We start from the raw sequence: 20,796 nt of genomic DNA, 5'->3' as shown, positions 1-20,796 counted from the left end.
CGAAGTTATCTGCCGCCGTTTGTGGTCCCTCGTTGCATCATTTGAGATCGAATTGAGATAGACACTAAGGCTTTTGGGCACCGGTGATCTCTCTAGGCCACCTCAGACAGTGGCAGAGAGGTCTGAGAACGGCTATGCTTGAAATGAGTCATCACCTTAAGACGACAGACATGCGAGAAGAGCGAAATGGCCAAACTAGTCGAACGGTATCGCCACATACATAGTACTTTGGATAAATACAACTCAATCGTCTCGGACCGCCGTCTAGAATTAGGAACACGAGGAGACTTTCATAGATACTGTCTAGGGAGCAAATAACGTTACCTTGCTGAGGAATTCATTTGAAACATTTATTTTTGCCTCCTAGTCGGCAGATCTCGCGACAAAAGAGAGTGATTTAGAGATATTAGACATAGGAAAAACCTGATCATCCCTGAATCATACCATGTGACTATGCCCTCTCTACCGTTCGCCCATTTAAGGCCAACTCGTACCTGGGGAAATAAATACTTAGTAAGACATGAGGTTTTCCTACTCCTCATTTGTTGGAAACAATACCCGTAGGCCGGGTTCGTGTCCTTAGCACTTTTCCAATACGAGCATGGTCCTACAGCCCTCTCTGCAGCCCTTTCACGAAGAAGTATCGCCGTCGTCCGATAAGCCAAGTAGACTGCCATCGTCTAACTTCTCGCCCTGGTCAGGCTCGTCGCCAATGACCTCGTGATACCTAGACCCGGTGTAGGACAGCACGATACGGGAATGGGACGGTGGCTTCCTCTCGCTCATCCTCGTGATGACGTCCCAGATAAACTCAGCGGGATACTCCTCCCGATGATGGTTTGCGCACCAAGCCGAACCCCGTTCAACAGCGTGAATGTCAACCAGAAACCGTCTCGCAGTGCACGGTCCTGCGGTTCCTCTGTAAATAGTGTTGATGGTGCGAGTACCAGGCCATCTTAGCCTCGGTCCTTCGAATGTATGCGCTACCATTGCATCGACGATATCGTTCTTGCACTTGCTGTCTTGGATCTTCTCGGCGAAGACGTAGAGCTGGGCAAGGGTGTAGTGCTCGCTTCCGCTGTCGGGCGTGCCTTCGTTGGGAGCTGTAGCTAGCTTGCTCGTGTAGAGATGGTGCATGTATAGGCTGAAGACGGCGGGGGAGTCTTCAGGTAGGTTGATCAGGCGCTCTTTGGATTCCTTCCATCTGCCGTTCATGGCACGAGTGAAGAACTCAGAACGAGATGCGAGGAGCGTGTCGTGAACTGAGAAGAATTCTCTATAATCCTCTTTGCCGACGCATATATCAACGGTAGTCCGGCCGATGCTGTGCTGAAGTTTAGCAAAGACGCCCTGAGTTGGCCTCGCAGTTGAGGAGAAACTTACTGTGCGAGCTTTCTCCCCTCGGGTTCTCGAGGGTCTGCAGGCATTGTTGTGACGACTTGGTTTGCAGGCATTGTTGTCGTGATCAGGTTTACTGGCAGAGATGGTGGTGGCATGATGGTGGTGGCTTCGAAAGTCTGCGGACTCTAGCGACGTGAAAGAAATAACAGAGAAGTTAGTGACCTTTTATACCTGAGGAGGTCAGACGTGTGAGTCGCTACTTTCTGCCGATGCACGCCAGGCCCTTGGTTGCCGAATCATTTCACCGTTCTCTGTGCGGTAGCCTTCTTCTCCGTCGAAACACTGCATTGCAAGAAAGGCTAGCTAAGGTAGCCTAAAGACTTTACTACTTGATCGGAATGATGAACCTTTGTCCTACGAGAACGTGTTGAAGTACCTCAAACAGCGGCAGTCTGTAGCACACAGGCCGACTTAGCGAAATGCTACGACGGGGTAGCGGTATTACAGGGGCGTAGCATCCACCATGTTACTTACAACGATTGACAGGCGATTGGTAGGTAAACGAGCAAGTCCGAGGACTGTAAATAGCACACAGACCGACGATAAGGTGTGTGCATTTGACAGGCGATTGGTAGGTAAACGAGTAAGTCGACTGTAGCATACGTCTAAGACCAACGATAAGGCGTGTGCATTTGACAGGCGATTGGTAGGTGAACGAGAAAGTGCGAGGACTGTAGCACACAGACCAACGATGAGTTTAACAAGCGATTGGTACGTAAACGAGAAAGTCCGAGGACTCAGACCACTGAGGATTGGAAGTACTTTCGATTATCCATCAAATGGAAAGCACAGGATTTGATTCGTACTAACATAGCCTACATCTGTTTGCACTGTCGTCAAAACATGGTTTATCTTACAGCATAAGTTTTATAGTGCACGCTCGCCTGTCACTGGTTGAGGTGTTCCGGTGGTCTGTTGAAAATTTATGTGCGATGCCAATTTTCTGATGCGGCGGAATCTAAATCGAATAGAAAAGCATCTTGATTGCTAGTACTCACTCATAGCACTCAAGCACTGGTATATTCGTGTGTCTAGATATATGACCTAGCACTGACCCTTGAAATAAGACAGCTAGATCATCTCATGCCACGATCCAAAGTTTAGATCACGACCAGACTTTCGCGGGGAATGTCTGGGGGAAGAACAATATTCAAGAGCGTCGTAAACCTCTTATGTCCCAAGGTAGGTGCGTTCGTGACCGATATTTGGGGCTGTAGGGCCGATAGCGGACATCCAGCCCTACAGGATCCAGGCCATCGAAAGATTAACGGCGGACGGTGGAGATCAACGGTGTTTCGACGGCTAGACCCGCAAGGTCCGATCGTAGAGGATTGCCTCTCAAACAACGAGTTCATCCTGCTGGTAATTTGTCGGTGGTGTCATCGGCCTTTGAGCTTCCTGACGGAGAGGGAGGATGAAACGAGTTGGGAAGTCCGGTGCATGTCCGATATAACATCAGGCCATTACGGCCCGAAATAAAGTTCTTCTACCATCCTTCTATGGAGATTCGAATGCGGCTGTGCGGAATGCTCGGCGCTGGATGGATGAGTCGAAATACATCACGCATGGACTCCCGCTGGTTCCGCATGAGGCTTGCGCTGACGCGCGATTACCAGGTCGTGAGGTTGCATGGAAGCAGGACAGTCAGCGAGCTGGTTTCTGAATAGAGTTCTCGGGACGTGGTGTCCGAGGCCAAATGGGTCGAAGAGAAGACGTAGCGACTTCGTTCGTGGAAATAAGAAAACTCCCTGCCACGACGCGTGCGCATGTGAGATGCTGCAGAAATGCCTCACGACCACGCCCGACTGACAGAACTGAATGGAAAGGGAGGGTATTCGGAGCCTCCAGGAGTGCAGGGTGCGGAAGTCCGTGAGCTTCTAGACTTCGGGGTGACCTTCTCTTTGGATCCTGGTTGTCAACTCGAAACATCGATCGCGGCTTTGCGGTCGATGTCCATGGATGATGCCACTCGCATCTTGGACGAGCAGTTGACGACCGGCCGACGAGTTCTCTCGCGATCCCTGCACGCATCGCAGGTAGGCTGAGTAGTCATCCATTTGGAGGCAGCAGAGGGGTCAGCACCGGACTCAGAATAGTGAAGGTTGCGATGGGGTAAGATCAGCACCGCGTGCGCACAACACCACGGCGATAGAGACAGCTGTACGGGCGGCGTCATTGCTGCGAAACAGCCTAAATTTAGGGTGCGACAGTCTTTCGCGTGGTTTGAGGCTGCGTTTCGCTCGGTAGCAGTCGGCACGACGCCGCGCTTTGAGCAGGTGGTTGCGGCCCCAGCTGGTCGGGTATGATCAGGCTTTTGGAGAGAGAGCCGGGCGTTTCTCGCAGTCCCTCACGACGAGCCAGGCTCAGGGGGCCTCCCGGAGTCCGGCGCTGTGTGGACGGAGTGGTAACCTTTGTAAGAGAGACGACGTGGACGGGGGCAGTGCACGTCCTGGGCAGCAAAACGCCGCACCCCAGGGTATTCTAATTGCAGACGACAAGACAGCGAACAGTGCGCGTCCAGCGCCAGGGCCTGAACTGCTGCAGGTCATTTCGGGAGCATTTAAAGGCGCCCTGAGCCCGATGCCATGACGGCCAGCACACGAAAGCAACCCAATCTCTTCGTCCTTGGAACCTGAGCCCTTTCACACTGCCCAGGCAGCGGCTTGCTCTCCACCAATCAGCCCTCCCGATCCCTGTGACTATCGTCTTGCCGTTGCTGGTACCTGTCTGGGCGCTCGGCCAACTTCAGTCACACCTCCAAGAAACAACACGCACGCTAGTTGGGTACGAGGCAGCCTGCAGACGCGACATCATCGGACATCCTCTGCTGCGGGCCCTATATCAACTACCACGTCCTCCGTTGTTGCATTAGTTCTCTAGACCCTTCGAGCTTACGACTCTTCACACCTGCTCTTGAATAAAGCTCCGACACTCCCAGAACTGCAACCAAAGCACTCTTTATACCTCCTCAGGCTAGAAACATCACCACCACGTCTACTCTCAACACCACTTTCAACCATCACCATGTTCTCTTGTGTCAACTACGAGCGAGGATGCCGCGGTCGCTGCAATGCCGAAGGCGCCCGCTGTGAGAGCTGCGTCACGCTCAACCTCCAGCAAATCCGGACCCCCAGCTCCTCCTCTATATCCTCCATCTCATCGACATCCTCGGGCTACTCGGCCCTGACGTCTTCTTTCGCCTCGCTCTCACAGTACAGCTCCGCCAAGGGTCGGTAGCTGACTCCAAGCATCCAATCACCAACCACCCGCCACTTTAGATCAAGTCATTGGACAATGGACAGGAAGCTCACTTTATCCCTCCATCACCATTCCGGACATCCACGACAAACACCTCGCACCTCCAGAGACGACTCGCGCGGCCCGCCTCATTGGCTGGGCACAACTGGCTGACTTGCTTTTATCAATGCAATGGAATCACGGCATGCGCACGCCAGCATGCATATGCACCGTACATTCGGCGCTGCATCCATCTCTTCAGACCGACAAATTGGGGCGCAGAGCAACACATGCAGCATTTACGGGAAAGCCTTAGGCAGGACTCAGTCATCATTCATGTACCAATACCCTCCTGTTCTTCAGGGTTGTTTTTTTTGGGTTTTTTTTGGGGGGGTTTTTTTTAATAGCGAAATACACAAGCGCAGGCGCTGGGAAAGGAAATCTGGATTCTGGCGTTGGTCGGCATAGCATCTACACTTGCAATGCACACGATACGATACTACCCAATTGACCTCATCATGATCCAATCACCCGGTCCATACCCTCCATCAATCGCAAACAGTGCCACCGCATACCACCCTCCCTCCCTCCCGCACCCTCCATCGTCACCCACCACACCGCAACCCCCCAAAATCGCATGCAGGTGCTCCCCTCCAAGGCTGTGACCAAAAACGTCACCACTAGCTCCCCCTCCCCCCCAGCCAACACACCCCCCAAAGTCGCAGATCCCCATGTATTTCCCAGATCCGCACCCCCCTGGCCCCCTCGCCAATTTCGCCACCTTGGTCCTATCACCAGCGCCGCAGCCCCCCGACGTCGCGGCCCGAGATCTTCGCCGTGCTTGCTTAAAACGACCTGCCATCCCGACTGCACTCCCGCGGCCTCTTCCCTGTCCGCGATGTCTTTTCGTGCTTCGAAGGGGCCGTGGCGGGGGGGCGGCCAGGCTTTCTCGATTTCTACGCACGCACTATTCTAGCCAGATGGATCGATGGGAACGCGGAGGATCGGTCGCGATGGACGCGGGCAGGTCTGGGGGAGAGGGGCAGGCAGGGCAGGGCCGGCGGTAAAATGTGACACTGGCGCCCGTTGCGTGGTGTCGTCGGTGGCGTTTTTTTCGCTGGGAGGCAAGCAGGTGTAGCGAGCGCACAAGTGTCCTCTAAGTTATCGGGGGGCTTCCTCAGAAGCGTTGAGGTGGCTGAAAATGAGAAGAGAGAGGGTGCGGAAGAGGCGGCGTTGGGTCGATCCTACCTGCTGCATGCACGCCCAGCAACCTCAGCAGAAGGTTGAGTTGGGAGTTCTGAAGCATGAGCTGGCGGACAAGGCAGCTCTCCAATTATCCAATAATGACGTGGAGGTGGGGGCGCAGAGTTGCAGAGACCGACGCACCGCACTCGTCCCCATTCGGCCATTCGCAGAAGCCATTCGCACGCTGCATGCGGCGTAGCGCTCACGATAGCCAGTAGGCAAGGCCACCCCCGCCAACACTGCTGTTCGGCTTCATTCGGAGAGTTCCATCGCCGCTTGATACTTTTCTTTCGTCATATCCCATTCTCCGTCTTTCCATACTATTTCAGGGGTCTCTTCGTCCAATAACGACGATGCCTTTTCCAGCGCTGGGGTTGCTGCATTCGACTGCGGAGCCGCCAGCAACCGCGTGCATTTCCTTGTTTTTCCCGCACATCGTATTTCGAGGAGCTCATCGTGGGCTCGGGCACCAGGAGGCCTGCAGCTGGTAGATGCCGACGGGTAGTTACCCAGGTGCCCACGGCGCGAAGATGCCCGAGGCGTGCGAGGGTCAAAAGGTAGCAGGGTCAAGGATACCAGCGTCAGCTAGGTTAACGCGGAGGTATTTCCTACGAACCCCAGGCAGCTGTCATTTACCGAGTGCACTAAGGGCACTTCCACTTAGGATATATGGGTCTCATGTGTCATGCACGTGACTCTGGCAATTGGTAAAGCTTTGAAGACTCGAACCTTGGGAGTTATATATATACTCTTACAAATTTTCCAAAACAATGTAGATGGCCAGGAGCACATTTCATTGTTTCGTCTGAACTTACTCCTGCGAGAGCAAAGCATGTAAGTATCACGCGACTGGATCTTGGCGAGCGTGGACTTTGTGCGAGTTTGTGAAGTAACTCGATGGAATAAAGCGAAGCGAATATCGTATGTCCTCGAGGCTCATCTCAAAGCCATACACCATGAGCGAACTCTTGGTTTAGTGATAGAGATAATCATCAACACGATTCCAACGTCTCGTCTAATCTCACTACGGCGAGATAGCGAAGCATATAGAGATGACGTGCTCCTCCTAGCATAAAATAGGTGAACTTTTTGATGTCTTCGAGGCTCATCTCAGAGTCAGGCATCATCAGCACGCTCCTTATTTAGTGACGAAGAAGATCATCAACCTGATCCTCCCGTTTCGTCTGATCATAGCTCAGCGAACATCCGATTGCGCAAAAGTCAAACGAGCCGATCTACTGATTCACCATCAAATTCATCTTTCTCTAACCGGATACCCAGCATGTCAAGGATTATACGGGCTGTTCAGAATATTCGATTTCACCATGTTAAAATATAATATTTTGTTTGACCTACTCGGACCCCGTCGGGGCCCGAGTACTATAGTATATATGCCGAAATTCAAGTCGTAAGATATTCCTCATAGATCATTCCTCATAAGAAACCTCCCAGCCTTCGACTCCGAGATCTCCCATTCTTCCCAACCCTTCCCCATCTTCCCAAACTTAGTTCTATACTTCAAACACTAAGTCTTTCCCCCAACGATGAAGGATGACGTGAAACGGAAAGGATGAATCGAGGTGTTTCGAATTAGACAGGATAGAACATCCTGGCCGATTCTAGTATAAAATTTGGTTTTTAGAATAGAAACCGATTCTATGCTAGGTGTGTAGAACGGGTAAGCCGCGCGAAACGGACAGGCTATACGAATCGGTGCGAAACGGACAGGTTATACGAATCGGTGCGAAACGGACAGGTTATACGAATCGGTGCAAAACGGAAAAGATGCGTTGGTTCGAATTAACGTGAGGGACGAGCGGAGGTTTGTGAGGCAGTCAATGAGAAGAGAAATATACCCAGGGCGTAGCCTGTGACAATACCCCCCTCCTCCCGGGAAAAAACGCGGACACCCTAGTGTAGGATCGTAAAACGAGAAGGATGAAGGAATCGGATAGGATGTAAGTCAACGTTTTAGGCCTGCAACTCGCGACGGAAACCGTCAGGTAGCGTTCCATCTGCCAATCGGGCGTCTCTTGTAAACTCCTCCCAGCGATCAAGAGCCTCCGTATCCTTCATGTTGACCGCATCGGTATCTTCGGGTAATGCAAATTCCTTCCACTTGACGCTGTATATCTTGGCCTTGCCCCTCCCTCTCCTCTGATAAAACTCTTCAACGATATCCTGGATCTCGTACTCAATATCGTCTTCGATTTCAATTGCGCAAGGCATCTGAACCGATGGAGCTTCCAGCGGTTGACTTGGTCCCTGGTCTCGCACCAGACCGGACGCTGGCTGCACCACAATCGTATCTCTCAACTCGTCCAGAGGCTGCGGCGAGCTCATCTCTAGTCTCGGCCTCTTATCCCGTCTTTCGCCCTCCGCCTCGTGGTTGCTGCTGTCTGGAGATTGTCTACGTTTGAGAGCATCTCGTTTCTGCGGTAGAGAGACTCCTGCCGAGCCCAGCTCGCTATTCCCGCACGTCTGCTGGCTCGGCTGGCCGAACTCATTGTCCTCGCGAGCTGTAACTTCCTGCTGCTCGCAGCCAGGGCTGCTCTGAGAGATGCTTGACGAGCTGAGAAAATTCTCGCTACCTAAAGATCGTCTTTGTTGGGAACCGGTTCGGCTCTGTGACAAAGGGTCTTCGATCGCGATTGAGTCCTCTGCGTTGGCCATCCGAGGAGTCAGAGGACCGTCAGAACTCTCGTTATCGATCGAATGCACGTTCGTGTCACGCGATTCAGTATCCTCAAGGGTCAGCTCTTCTTGTCCTTCCTTCTGAACATCGCCATCAGCTTCGGCACTACCTGTGCTTTGAAGCCCTCTGTCTTCCGATGCGTTCAATGCTGGGGCTAGGTGGAAGACCTCGCCTTCACTTGGTTGCTGAGCTGTAAGGCCAGCAACAGCATCGCCTCTAGGCCCGCTTGACTGCATAACCATTTCACAAGGATTAAAAGCGTTATGAGACACCTTTTCCCGCCTCCAGTCACTACACTCTGTTTCTTTTCCCTCTTCACTAGGCTGCGGCGTCGCACACGAAGTCAAGCTGCATCGTGAAATCGCCTCAACATGCCGGACATCACTTCTGGTGAGTATAGGCTTCGGCGTCTCAAAAAAGCCGCAAAGAACCAAGCTGTGACCGAGTCGTCTATACGCCTCTACCGCCGATTTTATATTACGTGGTGACCGAAGACGGATATCGGTCCTCGACTCGGGATGCAGCCATAGGATCGAGTGATGTGTCAGAGAATATTCCAGCTCCGTCTCGGCGAGAAGCTCCTGGAACGTCTCCCATGAGAAAGAATGCTGGTTCAAGTCGTCTGTAATGTCTGACAGGCTAATGCATTCGGAAATGGGATATAGGTCTTGTCTGTCGAGGTCGTAGATTTGTAGTTGCATCTCGCTCGATTTAGGCACTTGAGTGCATGGAGTATCAAGTTCGAGGTATGTTGCATGTCGCGCCAGTCGGGATGATGATGCCGGGCCTTTAGATAGAGATGAAACGGCGAGAGGCAGAACACTCGAAGAAGTGGTACTTGAGGTTGACTGAGATTGAACCAGCTGATTATCACACGGTTGACTCCCCGGTAACTGGTTTCTCTGTGACTGACTCACAGGTACTGCGCTTCCCGATGCGATGATTTCAGTTGGCGGGCTTTTAGGCAATTCGGCTTCCAGTGCCACGCGTTCCGTTGACTGACCACTACCACCCTGTCTTGCTGGCATACTCTGGGACCGCCATTGTCTGGGGCTTGGCTTCATCGGCAAAGCGAACTCTGGGCCCTGCGTTTTGTGCCCCAAATCTGAACGCTTTGCTGGCGGTGGAGCTCCTCGAGCCGGTAATCCTGGGGGTGTATCGCTCGTCACTTCGATGATTTGAGCCTGATTGCTTGAGATCTGATCAATGCTAGGCCTGGCAATCGATGGCTTATCGATTGATAACGTATTAATGGGAGGCTGATCAATCAGATGCTCAGCACGTAAATCCTCGTCAAGTGGAGACAATTGAATAATATCCACTTGCGAGGCCTCGGGTAGGTGCTGTGCTTTACGAGAGCGATCGTAATCGACGCTTCGAACTACTCCTGTCCTTCGTGAAGCAGTGTTCTCGACCTCGGAAACGTACGTTGTGCCTCGAATAGTAGACAGGTTCCCTGGATTCGTCAGTATAACATAGCGTGTATTCGGAGGTAGGGCTATTCATACAATGAGGTCTGTTTCTATTACACTTCCATTTTCGTTGTCTGCAGTTCAAACAGTCCAGACTCGAGCGTTGTTCCCGAGACTCTTCAGTTCGAGCATGATTGTTTAGACGCTCAACATTTTGAGACACTTCGCTCAGAGATTCAGGGGCTTTATATAAGCCATTTGTGAATGAACGGGGTGCATTAGGCGAACGGACTATAACTTCATTGCTCGGGTCGTGATCAACTTGAGGCAGCAAATTGAAAGAGGTAACAGCTGGAGGCGGGTTATTTGGCGGATATTTTGAGGATGAGATACCTGGAGTCAGAAAGCTCATTTGCGGGTAGGTTGTAGATGAAACTGTGAATCTTTGCTCCATTGAAGGTCGATTCATCAGAGAAGCGAAGTGCTGAGATGTAGATTGTGAAGGCGGAAACTCTCGATGCAGACCGTTGGTGGGCAAGACTTCTGAGGCTGGAGTGCTTATTTGCCCTTGTACGTGTTTATGAACTAGCGGCAAAGCGATTGGCTGCTGATTGACTCGCGGTGGCTTTGGGAAAAGCATAGGTGGGAGGCGTATTCGTGGGAGATTTATAGGTGCATGATTTGAGGATGATATATTTGGATTCAGGGGGTTAAATCGTGGCCGCAAGGGATCGGCCACAGGAACAGGCTGCGGTCCAAACGAGGAGCTGATTGATCCCTGGCTAGGAACTCTCCGGGAATTGGCTTTATTTGCTTCCTGAAGCTGAGGAGGCCCGCATTTGGTTTTTCTGAGATACCTCAGCCATCTTTTTATGTGGTTCTTGGACTTATAGTCCGTGTTGCGGAATACATCATATTCGTTGAAGATCCTGGTTTCCCATGCCTCAAAGGTTCTCCTGTCAAGGTCTATCGACATTTCAAGCCTGCTGAGGCCTTCGTCTTGCATCCGCCCCACGAGCTCAGCCTGGAGAGAGTCCCGCTGGCTGGGGGTAACGATATGCTGATTTACCAGATATCTGGCCATGATATAGTACCTTGCCACAAATCTGTGCACACTTGTGTACCACTGCGGGGGGTGCCTCTCTAGGTTTTCCAAGTTCCAGACGCGACTTATACGTCAAGGCTGTGCAACTTGAGCTTCCTCTTGATGCACTGCCTACTCGACAGCTGGGCTCCTCCTGACGATGGTGTTGGGCGAGCAAGAGCCAAACTTGCATTCCGATTCCAGACAGCCAGAAGTGATGTAACTTTGAAGGCTGTGGAAATTGAACTGTATGTTGACTCACTGTCCAGTCGGCAGCTGGGCTCTCCTGATGGTGCTTTTGAGCGAGCAGGAACCTGACGCAAATTCCTCGTATCAAAGGCAGTCTTGTGTAGGCATTTGGCAAGCACAAGAATCAACCCTACTACCGCAGATATGCTCGTGTCGTGACTCGAGGGAGGTTGCAAGGACCTGGATGCGGTTAGACGATGATCGCAGACGAGGGTTCTAACACGAAGCTAGGTAGTGGTAGGCAGGCTAGAGTGTCTGACCGGAGGACACTCAGCGATAGTAATGAAAGGTGTCAATTCATGAATATAGGCAGAGAGGGACATGAGCAGGAAACTCGACCTGAGCAGAGGGGATGTTGGGGTTAAGCTCCCGCGGGCCACATGGTGGCGCTATCCCCCCGCGCCGTCACCCGCATACATGGTGCCACAGTTTCGACGTCTACCAATGCTGATAAAACGACAACAACAGACCTCCACTTTGTGCCACGAAGCCAAGGAGATAGCGTATCAGCATGTAAGAGAGACAGGTTCCCGATTCACAAGATCGAAGAAATGACATCGTCGATTCTCAAACATTAATAGGCGTGAGGGGCCCTAAGGTAACTGACCGCGCCCCGAAATTCGGTGCTCCAAACTACAGCCCTCGGAAAATGACGCGGTGAGAGATTGAAAGTTGGATAGTCATGGGGGCCTCTGAGGAGTCAATACTTCGTACAATGGTACCACACCTCCAATTGGTTGTGCACAGCAAAAGAAATGTGAAGCTTGGTCATCGAAAAAAGACGTCTTAGAACTACCTTCAGCCTCCGGACATAAGTCACATAGCATTGAAAGAACCTAGAAGTCGAACAAGTAGAAGCGCCCTTAGGTGATTAAACCCACCTAGAAAGGGATTCTCCAATCCAGGCCTCCGGAACAGGCACGAGAGTCCTTGGCCTTATACCTACACCACGAAAACGCTTCCGCGGTTCACGCTGTGAGATTACTACTGAACCGACCGATGAAATAAAGCAAGCAGGACCGATTTAGCCCCTCGCGAATGTTATGTTGTAGGTGATCTTCAGTCGTTCTCCAAGGCACCTCCGACAGCTTTAGACACGTGGGAAAAGCGTGTAGAAAAGCCATGGCTAATTCGCGCAGTGTCAAACTTTACATCACATAGTATTCTTGGAGGGTCCCTCTAGGGCCGCTCTCAAAGAATCGGTTAGGTAGGAAGTAAATGCAAAATCTCGCCTTTATTTGGACTGTTTTAAACACAACGTCGTGTCTTGAGTTTAGGTAGTCGTTTGAGGCGCCTCTAACGGCGCTAGCCGGGCGAAAAAAATATGCTGAAAAGCCAGGTCAATCTGAGCTGTCCGAAACTTTACATTCAAGCATTGTTCTCAAGCAGTCCTTTGGGGTACCTCTAATGGCATCAGGCATATGGAAAATGGATGTTAATAGCGCCTGATTTCTAAAGGTTGCTAAACGTGACATCCGTGACCTAGTGTTACGGACCCCCTAGGAAGGCTTCACATCGGTTCATGCGTGTGCAACGTGCAAAGCAAAGATATTCAATTTGGATACTATAGAAAGACTGCCTCGCCTTCGTGAGCCTCTGTGTAGTAGTATAGACCACGTAGAGGCCACCGAGGCCCTAAGAAGAGAAAGAAAAAACTACACATCCCGCACTGTCTTGATCTAGCAACCGGGGTCTCGTTACAATCCCTCAGGCACTTGCAGTGTCTCTCCTCTCCTGTTCCGTTCGATAAAAACATAAAAGCAGCTTTTTCTTAGTTCTTTTAGTTGGATGTTTTAATTTTTTTTTTGTGTTTGTCTTCTAGAAAGGGATGAGCTTTCAAATTTTCAAGTCCCTTCTGCGCTTGTTCTGCTTTTCGTAGCTGAGGAATGCTCCTTTTGTTCTCTTGTTAAGTTGGCTGTAGTTTTCGCGACGAGAGGCGTAGCTTGTCCTATAGTGGTCGTAATCATCCTGGGGCTATTACGTGTAGTCTTCCGAGATATGTCGCGGTTCTCTGAGCGGAAGAGGGGCGATGCTTATTGACCCGGAAGCCTATGAACCCATAAATGACGTTCGAAAAAGTCTTGGTCTGACTCCCACTGCTTCACCGGGGCGTAGCCCTGCTTGACGTGCTGGAAATACCACTCAAAGCGACCAGAGTGGCCAGCGTTGGGATTCCAGCCCCAAGTCCAATATTCCCGTTCAAACGTAAACAGATGTTTGCCTCTCTGCTTGTCAGCCAGGGTGGCCACATGGGGCGCGACCTTAAAGAACCAGTCACATCGTGTTGTGAAGGTCGTGTCTGACTCCCATTGCACAAAGGAGGGACCGAAATGGTCATAATGCGTCCGATACCACTCCCATCTACACACATTTTCGTTAAAACCCCAGTGCCAAAGATCCCTCAAAGGGAGGAGGTACTTCCTATTCAGGTCTTGCTGAGTAGGATTCGGTGCCGGAAGCCCGAACAGTTGCGGCCATTGTTGCTGGAAACCCTTGTCTGACTCCCATTGCTCGAAGGGGGTGGCTAGCGGGTATTGAATTCGAAACCACTCCCACTTAGCAACATCGGCGTGCCAACCCCATTGCCAAATAGGCCCTCCATCTTGAAGCTGACGTAGCCTTTCCCGTGCAGGCGGTGGGCTGCCTAGCGTGGGATTCATCATCCTCACATTCTCTAATAAATTGGTCAGATTGGTCGCTTCTTGTCTCAGTTGCAAGTGCACCAATTTTCTCGCTTCACACTCCATACGACGACGTGGGATGAGCTTTTCGAGCGCCTCAATCTCTTCATCCTCCTTTCTATTTTTCGCTTTTGTGGCCTCATTAGCATTAGCCCTGTATTTGTCCTTGCCGTCGCCGGGGTTCTTCACCCGCCGACCAGGACGTCGCTTGGGCTTTTTATGCGAGGGTTCAGGAGTATTATCGGGGCACGGTCTCTTGTGTGCACCCTCTGGCGCCTTGTTAAGGTCTTTTCCCCAGTACAACTTCCTGCAAGTCTTGCGAATTGCAAGAATAGAGTTTTGTGGTAGATACTGCATGATGTTTTTGCGAATTTTATCCGGAAGCCTGACGATTGGGGCCTCCATTGTGACCGTTGGGGGTTTGAATGGAGGTCGAGGGTGTTGTTCTTGGCCGAAGCGGGAGTTCGTTGAGGGCAAACAAGAGGCGAGAGAGGTAGCCTGCTAGTTGCTGTGGCTGCCAAAGAAGCTGTAGAAATGGGAGCTCGTTGAGGCAAAGAAGAGTCGAGCGAGGTGGTCTGTTCGTTGCTGCAACTGTGGAAACTCGTAAATATCACCGAAGCGGGGGTTCGCTGGGTTCAAAGAAGAGGCGAGAGAGGTAGTCTGTCCGTTGCTTTGGCTGTCAAAGAAGCTGTAGTTGTCCACACAGAAAGTCGAGGTCGGTCGTATAATTTTGTGAGGTTAGTAGTTGGGGAAGTCTGGGATTTTTATTTACGTACGGGAGCGCTCTGATGAGGCCTCTGCTGGGCGTACCGCATTTTGAGGTGTCAAGGCTGTGTTGATGCGACGAAAAGGGGAAGGAACCAGAGCCTGAGCGTGGTAGAACTTGCGCTCTGATGCTCAGGGGAGGTTCATTGGCTTAGAGCGCAGCTTTATTCTCAGTAACAACTAGAGCAAGACCGACGGATTATTAGCTAATGATAATATTAGGTGCCTGCGTGTGTCGGCCAGCTCGACGTATAGTACCTCATTCGCTTTTTGTCACAGAAGCGGCCAAAATAAGCAGAGATCGTGAACTGAGCGTGTGCGACAACATGACTGCAGCCAAAGGTACAGCATTGAGCCACCTCACACCGTTCGCGCTAGATCGAAACCAGATGTAAAGCTCACGTGCCCGTGAATCAGGTCGTGGATATCAGGGGCTTTCCTGACAGCCCAAGTCACGTGATGATGACCAAACTTGTGAAAGCGGGGACAGGAACAAGAAATGGACTGAGAGATGGTCACTGCATACCCATAGCTTGCATGATAGATGGGTGCGCTCCATTCATGTATTGGTGTGCACGCTCCTTTGCCACTGTCCGGGGTACCTCGTCGGGCTTCGATAATCCAGGCGCCATGTCAAGTCCCATGCAGCGGAGCTGAGCTGCCTCTTGATCGGGGGACTTCCAAGCAAGAGGGCTGCTGCTGACAATAGCATGTTGCTTCCGGGTCGGGCACTCGAACAGTGATATCTCCGTGTGCCGAAACCCATTGCCTAGCTCATGTAAGTGGCTATCCTACTCCGGATCTTTTTATCTACAAGGCTTTGGCGAGAGTTGCGCTTTGATATCTTGTCGTAGATTTCGGGCCACCGGCACCTGAGCTCTGCACAGCGTCGGTTTGAGTGTTGGGTAGGTGGGTGGCTCCTGGGTCACATGCGAGCCTTCAACGCTTTCAATGCACCCTCACTAAGCACTGGCATGCAATAGTCAAAGTAGCACTAAGCAGTTTTATTCTGTGGATTATGGAGCTTCAAGCATCCTTGATTCTCCAGGAGGTCTTCTATAGTGGCTATCCAATGTTTTTCTTTCTGAATTCTTTGGCGAGACCGGCCTCATAGTCTACCTTGCAGTCCGCACGATCAGCGTCTATGGGCCACACATGGATAGCCAGGAATGGATGGCTCCTGCGTATCATAGAACGCGTTGGCACTGCTCATGCACCGCCGTTTGTTTTCTGTGCCGTTAGCACTCCGAAGCCTTCTACGTCCGTTGAAGGAAGCTCACCTGAGGCCCTGGACCTTCTTTACCGGCGTTCCTAAGGACTCGTCCCCAGCCCTTTCCCAAGTCTCGCCAGACCTCATGGACAAACACGCCTTTCTGCCTTATCAGGCCAGAATATGCCCTTGTGACTTGCAGCTCGCTACCAAACTTCATCCGATCGTGGAAACCATACTATAGCTCTTACAAGTATCCCTGCAATGGGATACCCCTCACGAGTATTTTCCGCCATTTCGTGCCAGAAGAGCGACCTATCGCTTCCAGCTCGCTTCCGACTTTCGCCCAACCATCGGAACCACATTATAGCTTTTCAAGTTGCCCACAACGAGAGGCCCCTCACAAATATTTCTTGGCCGCTCCCGCCACTCTTCCCCGAAAGACTGGGCTCGTGACCTTATCATTGACCGTGTAGAACGGGCTCATAATCGTCTTGACCCACGCATCATACACATCCACGAAGAAATTCCGCACTGCCTCCTCTGTCGCCGGCGCCGTAGGATTATAATTCGAGCTACTGGGGTACGCACTCGCGCGCGCCGAGCTCGCCAGCGCACTGCTCCTCGCCGCAGGTGCCGCTGCAGGTGCCGTCAGCAGTAGGAACTTGACGTTGCCGCCCGTGATGAAGCCCGACACGTAGAGGTTCTGAAACTTGTCGATGTGCTTGAGGTACATGGGGGCGCCGCCGGAAGTCGGGGTGGTGGGCGACCACTGGATCTCTTCGACGATGTCGATGCTGCTATTGGAGACAAACTGGATGTGGTGGCGCGATTCGGTGGGGAAGCGGGCGATGCCGTCGCCGCCTTGCTTGGAGGTGCCGAATTCGTGCTCGTAGAGGGCTTTGTCGTTTGTGCCGATGATAGAGAAGTAGTAGGACATTTTGATGCAGAGGCAAGTGGTAGCTGAAATATGGGTGGTTTGGGTATATGGGTAGTTCTGGTATGTGATTGATTCGGGTGTTAGTTTGAGCAGTCAGAGGTCCTGGAAACGATTCTGAGAGCTGTAATATGGTTTCAGTGATTGACGTGGTGAATTCCACGGTTAGAAATAGCTTCGATGTCAGAGCTTCCGAAGAACCGCCGTCTTGGCAAATATTTCGACGTTCAACTTTCTCGCGACGACCTCAGGTTCGAGCAGCTTCAGTTGCCATCCATCACCATGTTCGGCCCCTTCCGCCTAACGTCGCCCCTATCTGGGGGTCTATTATGGTACGGCAATCTCCCTTGATGTCCCCAATTGCCTCCAGCTCCAACCTCATGTCTCACCTCCGCATCCCGCTAATACCTCCCTCTTAGGAAGATGCCCTGGCGCCTGTCTCGACACCAAAAGTACCGCCACCGCGAACGATTACGGCGCGTTGATGACATTATCTCTACTCTCGATATGGCGCTGGCGAAGCAGGGTCTCTCGACAAAGAAGCTGGAAGTGTGGAAGAAGGACATGCCGACGGAAGCGGAGATGCTGCCAAGGGATAAATACACAATCTTCGATCGCAAGGTGAAGAGGTATCGGAAGGGAATACACAGTGAGTTCGAATCGCTACCTCGGTGGGAGAGCCATAATAGATAATTGACTGTTCAACAGAACTACCGAAGTGGACGAGGCTTTCGCAAAGGATCAATCCTCCTGGATTCTAGGCGTGTGTATATTTGGCAGGAAAGAGGGTGGAGTTCTGTGTACAATATTGTGAACAATAAATGGATCAATACGGAACAGGCAATTGGAAGCACATTGGCGTCTTACTGACCCTCACGTGTATGGAAGACAACAGCTTGTCGACATCCTCGCAAACGATTCATATGATCAACCCTACCCGAACGACTACTCGATACCGCTGCCAGGGGTGGCTCAATCAGGGCCAGACGTCGCGTACGAGCTTCGAGGGCGGATCTAAGTCGCACTGTGACAACATAATTGACTCCTAGATCTTCACGGACGTATCCTGACGCCTCAAGAAGCAGCAAAGACGTGTGTACAGGACCATGAAAATGCTCTGCATATTTCCTGTTCCACTTTGTAAGTGGCATTAGACTCAAAGCCCCATCCCATGATGGCATCTCCCACGAATCAATGTATCAGTCTGCACATTTTCGCAACCATCTTATCAGAAGTTACCACTTCACTTTTTTCCCACCTATCAACTTCTCATCTACGTGCCCTTTGGCCCCATCTTCACCGCCCATCATGCTCCCCCACTAGCGCCCTCCAACTTCACCTCCACATTCACCTTCCCTTTCCACCTCTCATCCCCCCTCTCCTCTCATCCTCTCATCCTCCTTCCACCTACTCCAACCTCGTCGCCCGCCAACCATTATGGCTGATGACCACGGCCAGCGGAGCCTCTGGCGCAAATACAACGCCTTGGTCGCCCGCAACGAGGCCGCCGAACGCGCGCTTCGGGACTCGAACCGCGCTGCCGAAGCCTCGGTGCGCGCTCAGCTCACAGAAGCGTTTGGTCAGATTTCTGAGCCTGCAGCTCCGACTGCCAGAGCCTCGACGCGGGCAGTCACACCGCGCCATGCCAATAGCGTTCAGACTCCTCCAGCGGGCCTAGAACTTCCAACCCCGCGGCATGTCACTAGCACTGCGGGCCCTCCCCCAGCTACGCCTCCAGTCACGCCGTATCACGTCTCCCGTTCCGGTCATGGGTTCAGCAATGCAGCCTCTGAGCGCGCTTCGACGGTCGCGCCAGAAGAGATCGAAATCCTCGACATGGATATCGATTCCGACCGCCATATCGAAGAGGCTGTTGATCTCGAGCGCGCAGGACAGGCCAATCCCACGGCCAACACCAATGACACTACCGACCCCGTCAAAACGGAAGAGTCTGCTCCTGTGATCGTCCAGGGAGGTGAAGTGGTCGACTTATGCGGTTCCAACACATCAGACGAAGAAGAAGAGGGCGTGGAGCTGGAGGTTGTGGAAGAGCCCAGGACGCCGGTCAAACCACCTCCAAGTCTTGCGAGGCATTTCTCGAGGTTTAGGGGTGATCCTGTTTCTCCTATGTCTCCCACGCCTGTAGCCTCGACATCTGAGCAAGCGAGCGGAACTCAGGCTCAGAATGAGAAGAGCGCCGTCGCTCCAACCCAGTCTCAATCATCCACCGCATTGACAACTCAGAAAGCGGGTGAGAGCACCGCAAGCAGCCTCAAGACCAAGCCCGCTGCATCGGCGTCAGCGGCCGGAAGCTCGAATGCTACCAACCCCTCAACTCCCAAACCTGCCCGCAAGCGCGCCGCACCAGAGATAGTCAACATCAGCGACGAGGATTCCGACTACGCGCCCCAAGACAGCCCTCCGCCTCCGCCGAAACGCCCACGTCCAGCTGCAGCGGCGAAGAAAAACGTCACGATAGCGAGTCCGCTCGTCACCCCATCTAGCAACAGTAAGAAATCTGGCTCCGCCACTCCTACGTCCGCCCTCTCGAAGAAGCGCGGTCCCGGCGTCATGAAGCCGATATTCTCCCACACGCGCAAAGCATCCCACCCCACGCTCCACGACCCGCTGAGCACCGGCGCGAACATGCGGATGCGCACGGCGCTGATGGCGCCGCCACCTCTGGGGGGTAGGGTACAGCGCGTCGCCGCCACGAAGGCGCGCCAGATGACCGGGTTGGTGGTTAGGGAGGAGGCGAGGATGAGGAAGATGAGCGACGATGCGCTCATGGATGAGATAGAGGATGGGCGAGTGGTGGGGAGGCTGAGCTTAGAGCCGCCGGCAGGTAGGAGGCGGGGGCAATGAGGGCGTGAGCGGTATCTTAGGGATGACCGCGTTGGGAGGGCTAGGATGGCGGGTTGGTGAGGGACGTGGTTTCGGTTTGGGTTCGGCCTTCCGGCAACTCTCAGCTCACGGATCACAGTGACGTTGGATGCGACGGATGGGTGGGGTTCAGATGGCGGACGCTGCTGTGGTGAGTTTTGCGTTACGCTTTCGCTACTGCACGACGCAATGCGACGAACAGTGGTCCTAAGCAATGGTAGCTGTTATTTAGCCGGGTTGATGATGGACTGGGATTGTCACACGCTGGTAGCATACTCGGTAAAGGCACTACCAGTGGCGGATGGAGTTTGGTATCAGCTGAATCTGGAGTGGGCACAGGCTACAATTCCGTAGTCCAATATAAGCCCCCATTCACAATATTTCAATTCATCGCCCAATCTCCCTCTCCTACAACAATAACTTCTTAAATCGTCCGAAAACAGCGGTAGGCAATAGTCTAACTCGCGACCTCTGTCACAAGATCTCGAAGTCACCGCCCATTTCTCACGCGTCTCCAATAATATGCCAACATCAACTAACTCAAAATCACATACTGACTTCTATTTCTCATCTCAACCCTACCAAATCTTCAATCCTAATATCTGATCCACTCTCTCTCCCAAGCTACACCAAACCCAAAGGCCAAATCATACACGAGTGTCTCCTCTTCACACGTCTTCATACCGCTAAAAAAAATAACCTACTTTTAGCATAAAATACTAAACTCTCATTTCAAGGCGCACTATTGTCAGCAGAGTTATTAGCTCTAGGCAGTATCTTCCGAGGGGATTCAGGATAGGCAGCGCAGTTCAGCATCAGTAAACACAGGCGAACGAGACGAATGCGCATGCATAAGCATCTTCCATATACCCCGTATCGCCATCCCTACGTAACCGACTGACATATGCAAAACAAGTTCGCCTTATAACCACATACGCCACCCAAAACACCAAACCCTATAACAGACCCCAGACACTTCCACCCAACCCAGGCCAAC

General features: G+C 52.2%; 9 protein-coding genes across 9 annotated transcripts; 5 read left to right on the top strand and 4 right to left on the bottom strand.

Moving 5' to 3' along the window:
• Positions 1-188: 188 nt before the first annotated feature.
• Positions 189-1,535, bottom strand: BDZ99DRAFT_453580 (uncharacterized protein). Its single transcript, XM_033718337.1, has 2 exons — positions 1,384-1,535; positions 189-1,324 (listed from the first exon to the last, which is right to left on the bottom strand). The coding sequence occupies exons 1-2, from the start codon at positions 1,494-1,496 to the stop codon at positions 631-633; spliced, it is 807 nt and encodes a 268-aa protein (XP_033570280.1). The 5' UTR covers positions 1,497-1,535; the 3' UTR covers positions 189-630.
• A 2,474-nt stretch (positions 1,536-4,009) lies between these two features.
• Positions 4,010-5,114, top strand: BDZ99DRAFT_468281 (uncharacterized protein). The gene has a single exon (XM_033721208.1). The coding sequence runs from the start codon at positions 4,426-4,428 to the stop codon at positions 4,636-4,638; it is 213 nt and encodes a 70-aa protein (XP_033570279.1). The 5' UTR covers positions 4,010-4,425; the 3' UTR covers positions 4,639-5,114.
• BDZ99DRAFT_170703 (uncharacterized protein) lies at positions 4,735-5,202 on the top strand. Its single transcript, XM_033712970.1, has one exon. The coding sequence runs from the start codon at positions 4,831-4,833 to the stop codon at positions 5,104-5,106; it is 276 nt and encodes a 91-aa protein (XP_033570278.1). The 5' UTR covers positions 4,735-4,830; the 3' UTR covers positions 5,107-5,202.
• A 2,652-nt stretch (positions 5,203-7,854) lies between these two features.
• On the bottom strand, positions 7,855-11,074 carry BDZ99DRAFT_526680 (uncharacterized protein; the record flags this gene model as incomplete). The annotated part of the gene is made up of 2 exons (XM_033726160.1): positions 7,855-10,034; positions 10,384-11,074. 2 exons carry the CDS (start codon positions 11,072-11,074, stop codon positions 7,855-7,857), a joined length of 2,871 nt encoding a protein of 956 aa, XP_033570277.1.
• A 125-nt stretch (positions 11,075-11,199) lies between these two features.
• Positions 11,200-11,623, top strand: BDZ99DRAFT_170678 (uncharacterized protein). Its single transcript, XM_033712969.1, has one exon. The coding sequence runs from the start codon at positions 11,325-11,327 to the stop codon at positions 11,541-11,543; it is 219 nt and encodes a 72-aa protein (XP_033570276.1). The 5' UTR covers positions 11,200-11,324; the 3' UTR covers positions 11,544-11,623.
• Positions 11,624-12,882: 1,259 nt separating this feature from the next.
• Positions 12,883-14,409, bottom strand: BDZ99DRAFT_547229 (uncharacterized protein; the record flags this gene model as incomplete). The annotated part of the gene is made up of 1 exon (XM_033726894.1): positions 12,883-14,409. One exon carries the CDS (start codon positions 14,407-14,409, stop codon positions 13,357-13,359), a length of 1,053 nt encoding a protein of 350 aa, XP_033570275.1. The 3' UTR covers positions 12,883-13,356.
• Positions 14,410-16,301: 1,892 nt separating this feature from the next.
• Positions 16,302-17,085, bottom strand: BDZ99DRAFT_170639 (Sedlin). Its single transcript, XM_033712968.1, has one exon. The coding sequence runs from the start codon at positions 16,917-16,919 to the stop codon at positions 16,380-16,382; it is 540 nt and encodes a 179-aa protein (XP_033570274.1). The 5' UTR covers positions 16,920-17,085; the 3' UTR covers positions 16,302-16,379.
• A 73-nt stretch (positions 17,086-17,158) lies between these two features.
• BDZ99DRAFT_468278 (mitochondrial 54S ribosomal protein YmL31) lies at positions 17,159-18,033 on the top strand. The gene is made up of 3 exons (XM_033721207.1): positions 17,159-17,248; positions 17,336-17,565; positions 17,625-18,033. The coding sequence occupies exons 1-3, from the start codon at positions 17,199-17,201 to the stop codon at positions 17,675-17,677; spliced, it is 333 nt and encodes a 110-aa protein (XP_033570273.1). The 5' UTR covers positions 17,159-17,198; the 3' UTR covers positions 17,678-18,033.
• A 320-nt stretch (positions 18,034-18,353) lies between these two features.
• On the top strand, positions 18,354-19,781 carry BDZ99DRAFT_526676 (uncharacterized protein; the record flags this gene model as incomplete). Its single annotated transcript, XM_033726159.1, has 1 exon — positions 18,354-19,781. One exon carries the CDS (start codon positions 18,354-18,356, stop codon positions 19,779-19,781), a length of 1,428 nt encoding a protein of 475 aa, XP_033570272.1.
• Positions 19,782-20,796: the final 1,015 nt, after the last annotated feature.

The sequence above is a fragment of the Mytilinidion resinicola genome (assembly GCF_010093595.1).
Source record: "Mytilinidion resinicola strain CBS 304.34 unplaced genomic scaffold BDZ99scaffold_27, whole genome shotgun sequence".
NCBI lineage: Eukaryota > Fungi > Ascomycota > Dothideomycetes > Mytilinidiales > Mytilinidiaceae > Mytilinidion > Mytilinidion resinicola.
Note: the sequence above shows the minus strand (reverse complement) of the source record. Positions and strands in the feature narration are given on the sequence as shown.

Coding starts and splice junctions, on each gene's coding strand:
- BDZ99DRAFT_453580 (XM_033718337.1), bottom strand. CDS start 1,496: ATGCCACCACCATCTCTGCCAGTAAACCTGATCACGACAACAATGCCT. Junction 1,325..1,383: donor GAGGGGAGAAAGCTCGCACA/GTAAGTTTCTCC, acceptor ACTTCAGCACAG/CATCGGCCGGACTACCGTTG.
- BDZ99DRAFT_468281 (XM_033721208.1), top strand. CDS start 4,426: ATGTTCTCTTGTGTCAACTACGAGCGAGGATGCCGCGGTCGCTGCAAT.
- BDZ99DRAFT_170703 (XM_033712970.1), top strand. CDS start 4,831: ATGGAATCACGGCATGCGCACGCCAGCATGCATATGCACCGTACATTC.
- BDZ99DRAFT_170678 (XM_033712969.1), top strand. CDS start 11,325: ATGTTGACTCACTGTCCAGTCGGCAGCTGGGCTCTCCTGATGGTGCTT.
- BDZ99DRAFT_170639 (XM_033712968.1), bottom strand. CDS start 16,919: ATGTCCTACTACTTCTCTATCATCGGCACAAACGACAAAGCCCTCTAC.
- BDZ99DRAFT_468278 (XM_033721207.1), top strand. CDS start 17,199: ATGTTCGGCCCCTTCCGCCTAACGTCGCCCCTATCTGGGGGTCTATTA. Junction 17,249..17,335: donor CTATCTGGGGGTCTATTATG/GTACGGCAATCT, acceptor CCTCCCTCTTAG/GAAGATGCCCTGGCGCCTGT. Junction 17,566..17,624: donor GTATCGGAAGGGAATACACA/GTGAGTTCGAAT, acceptor ACTGTTCAACAG/AACTACCGAAGTGGACGAGG.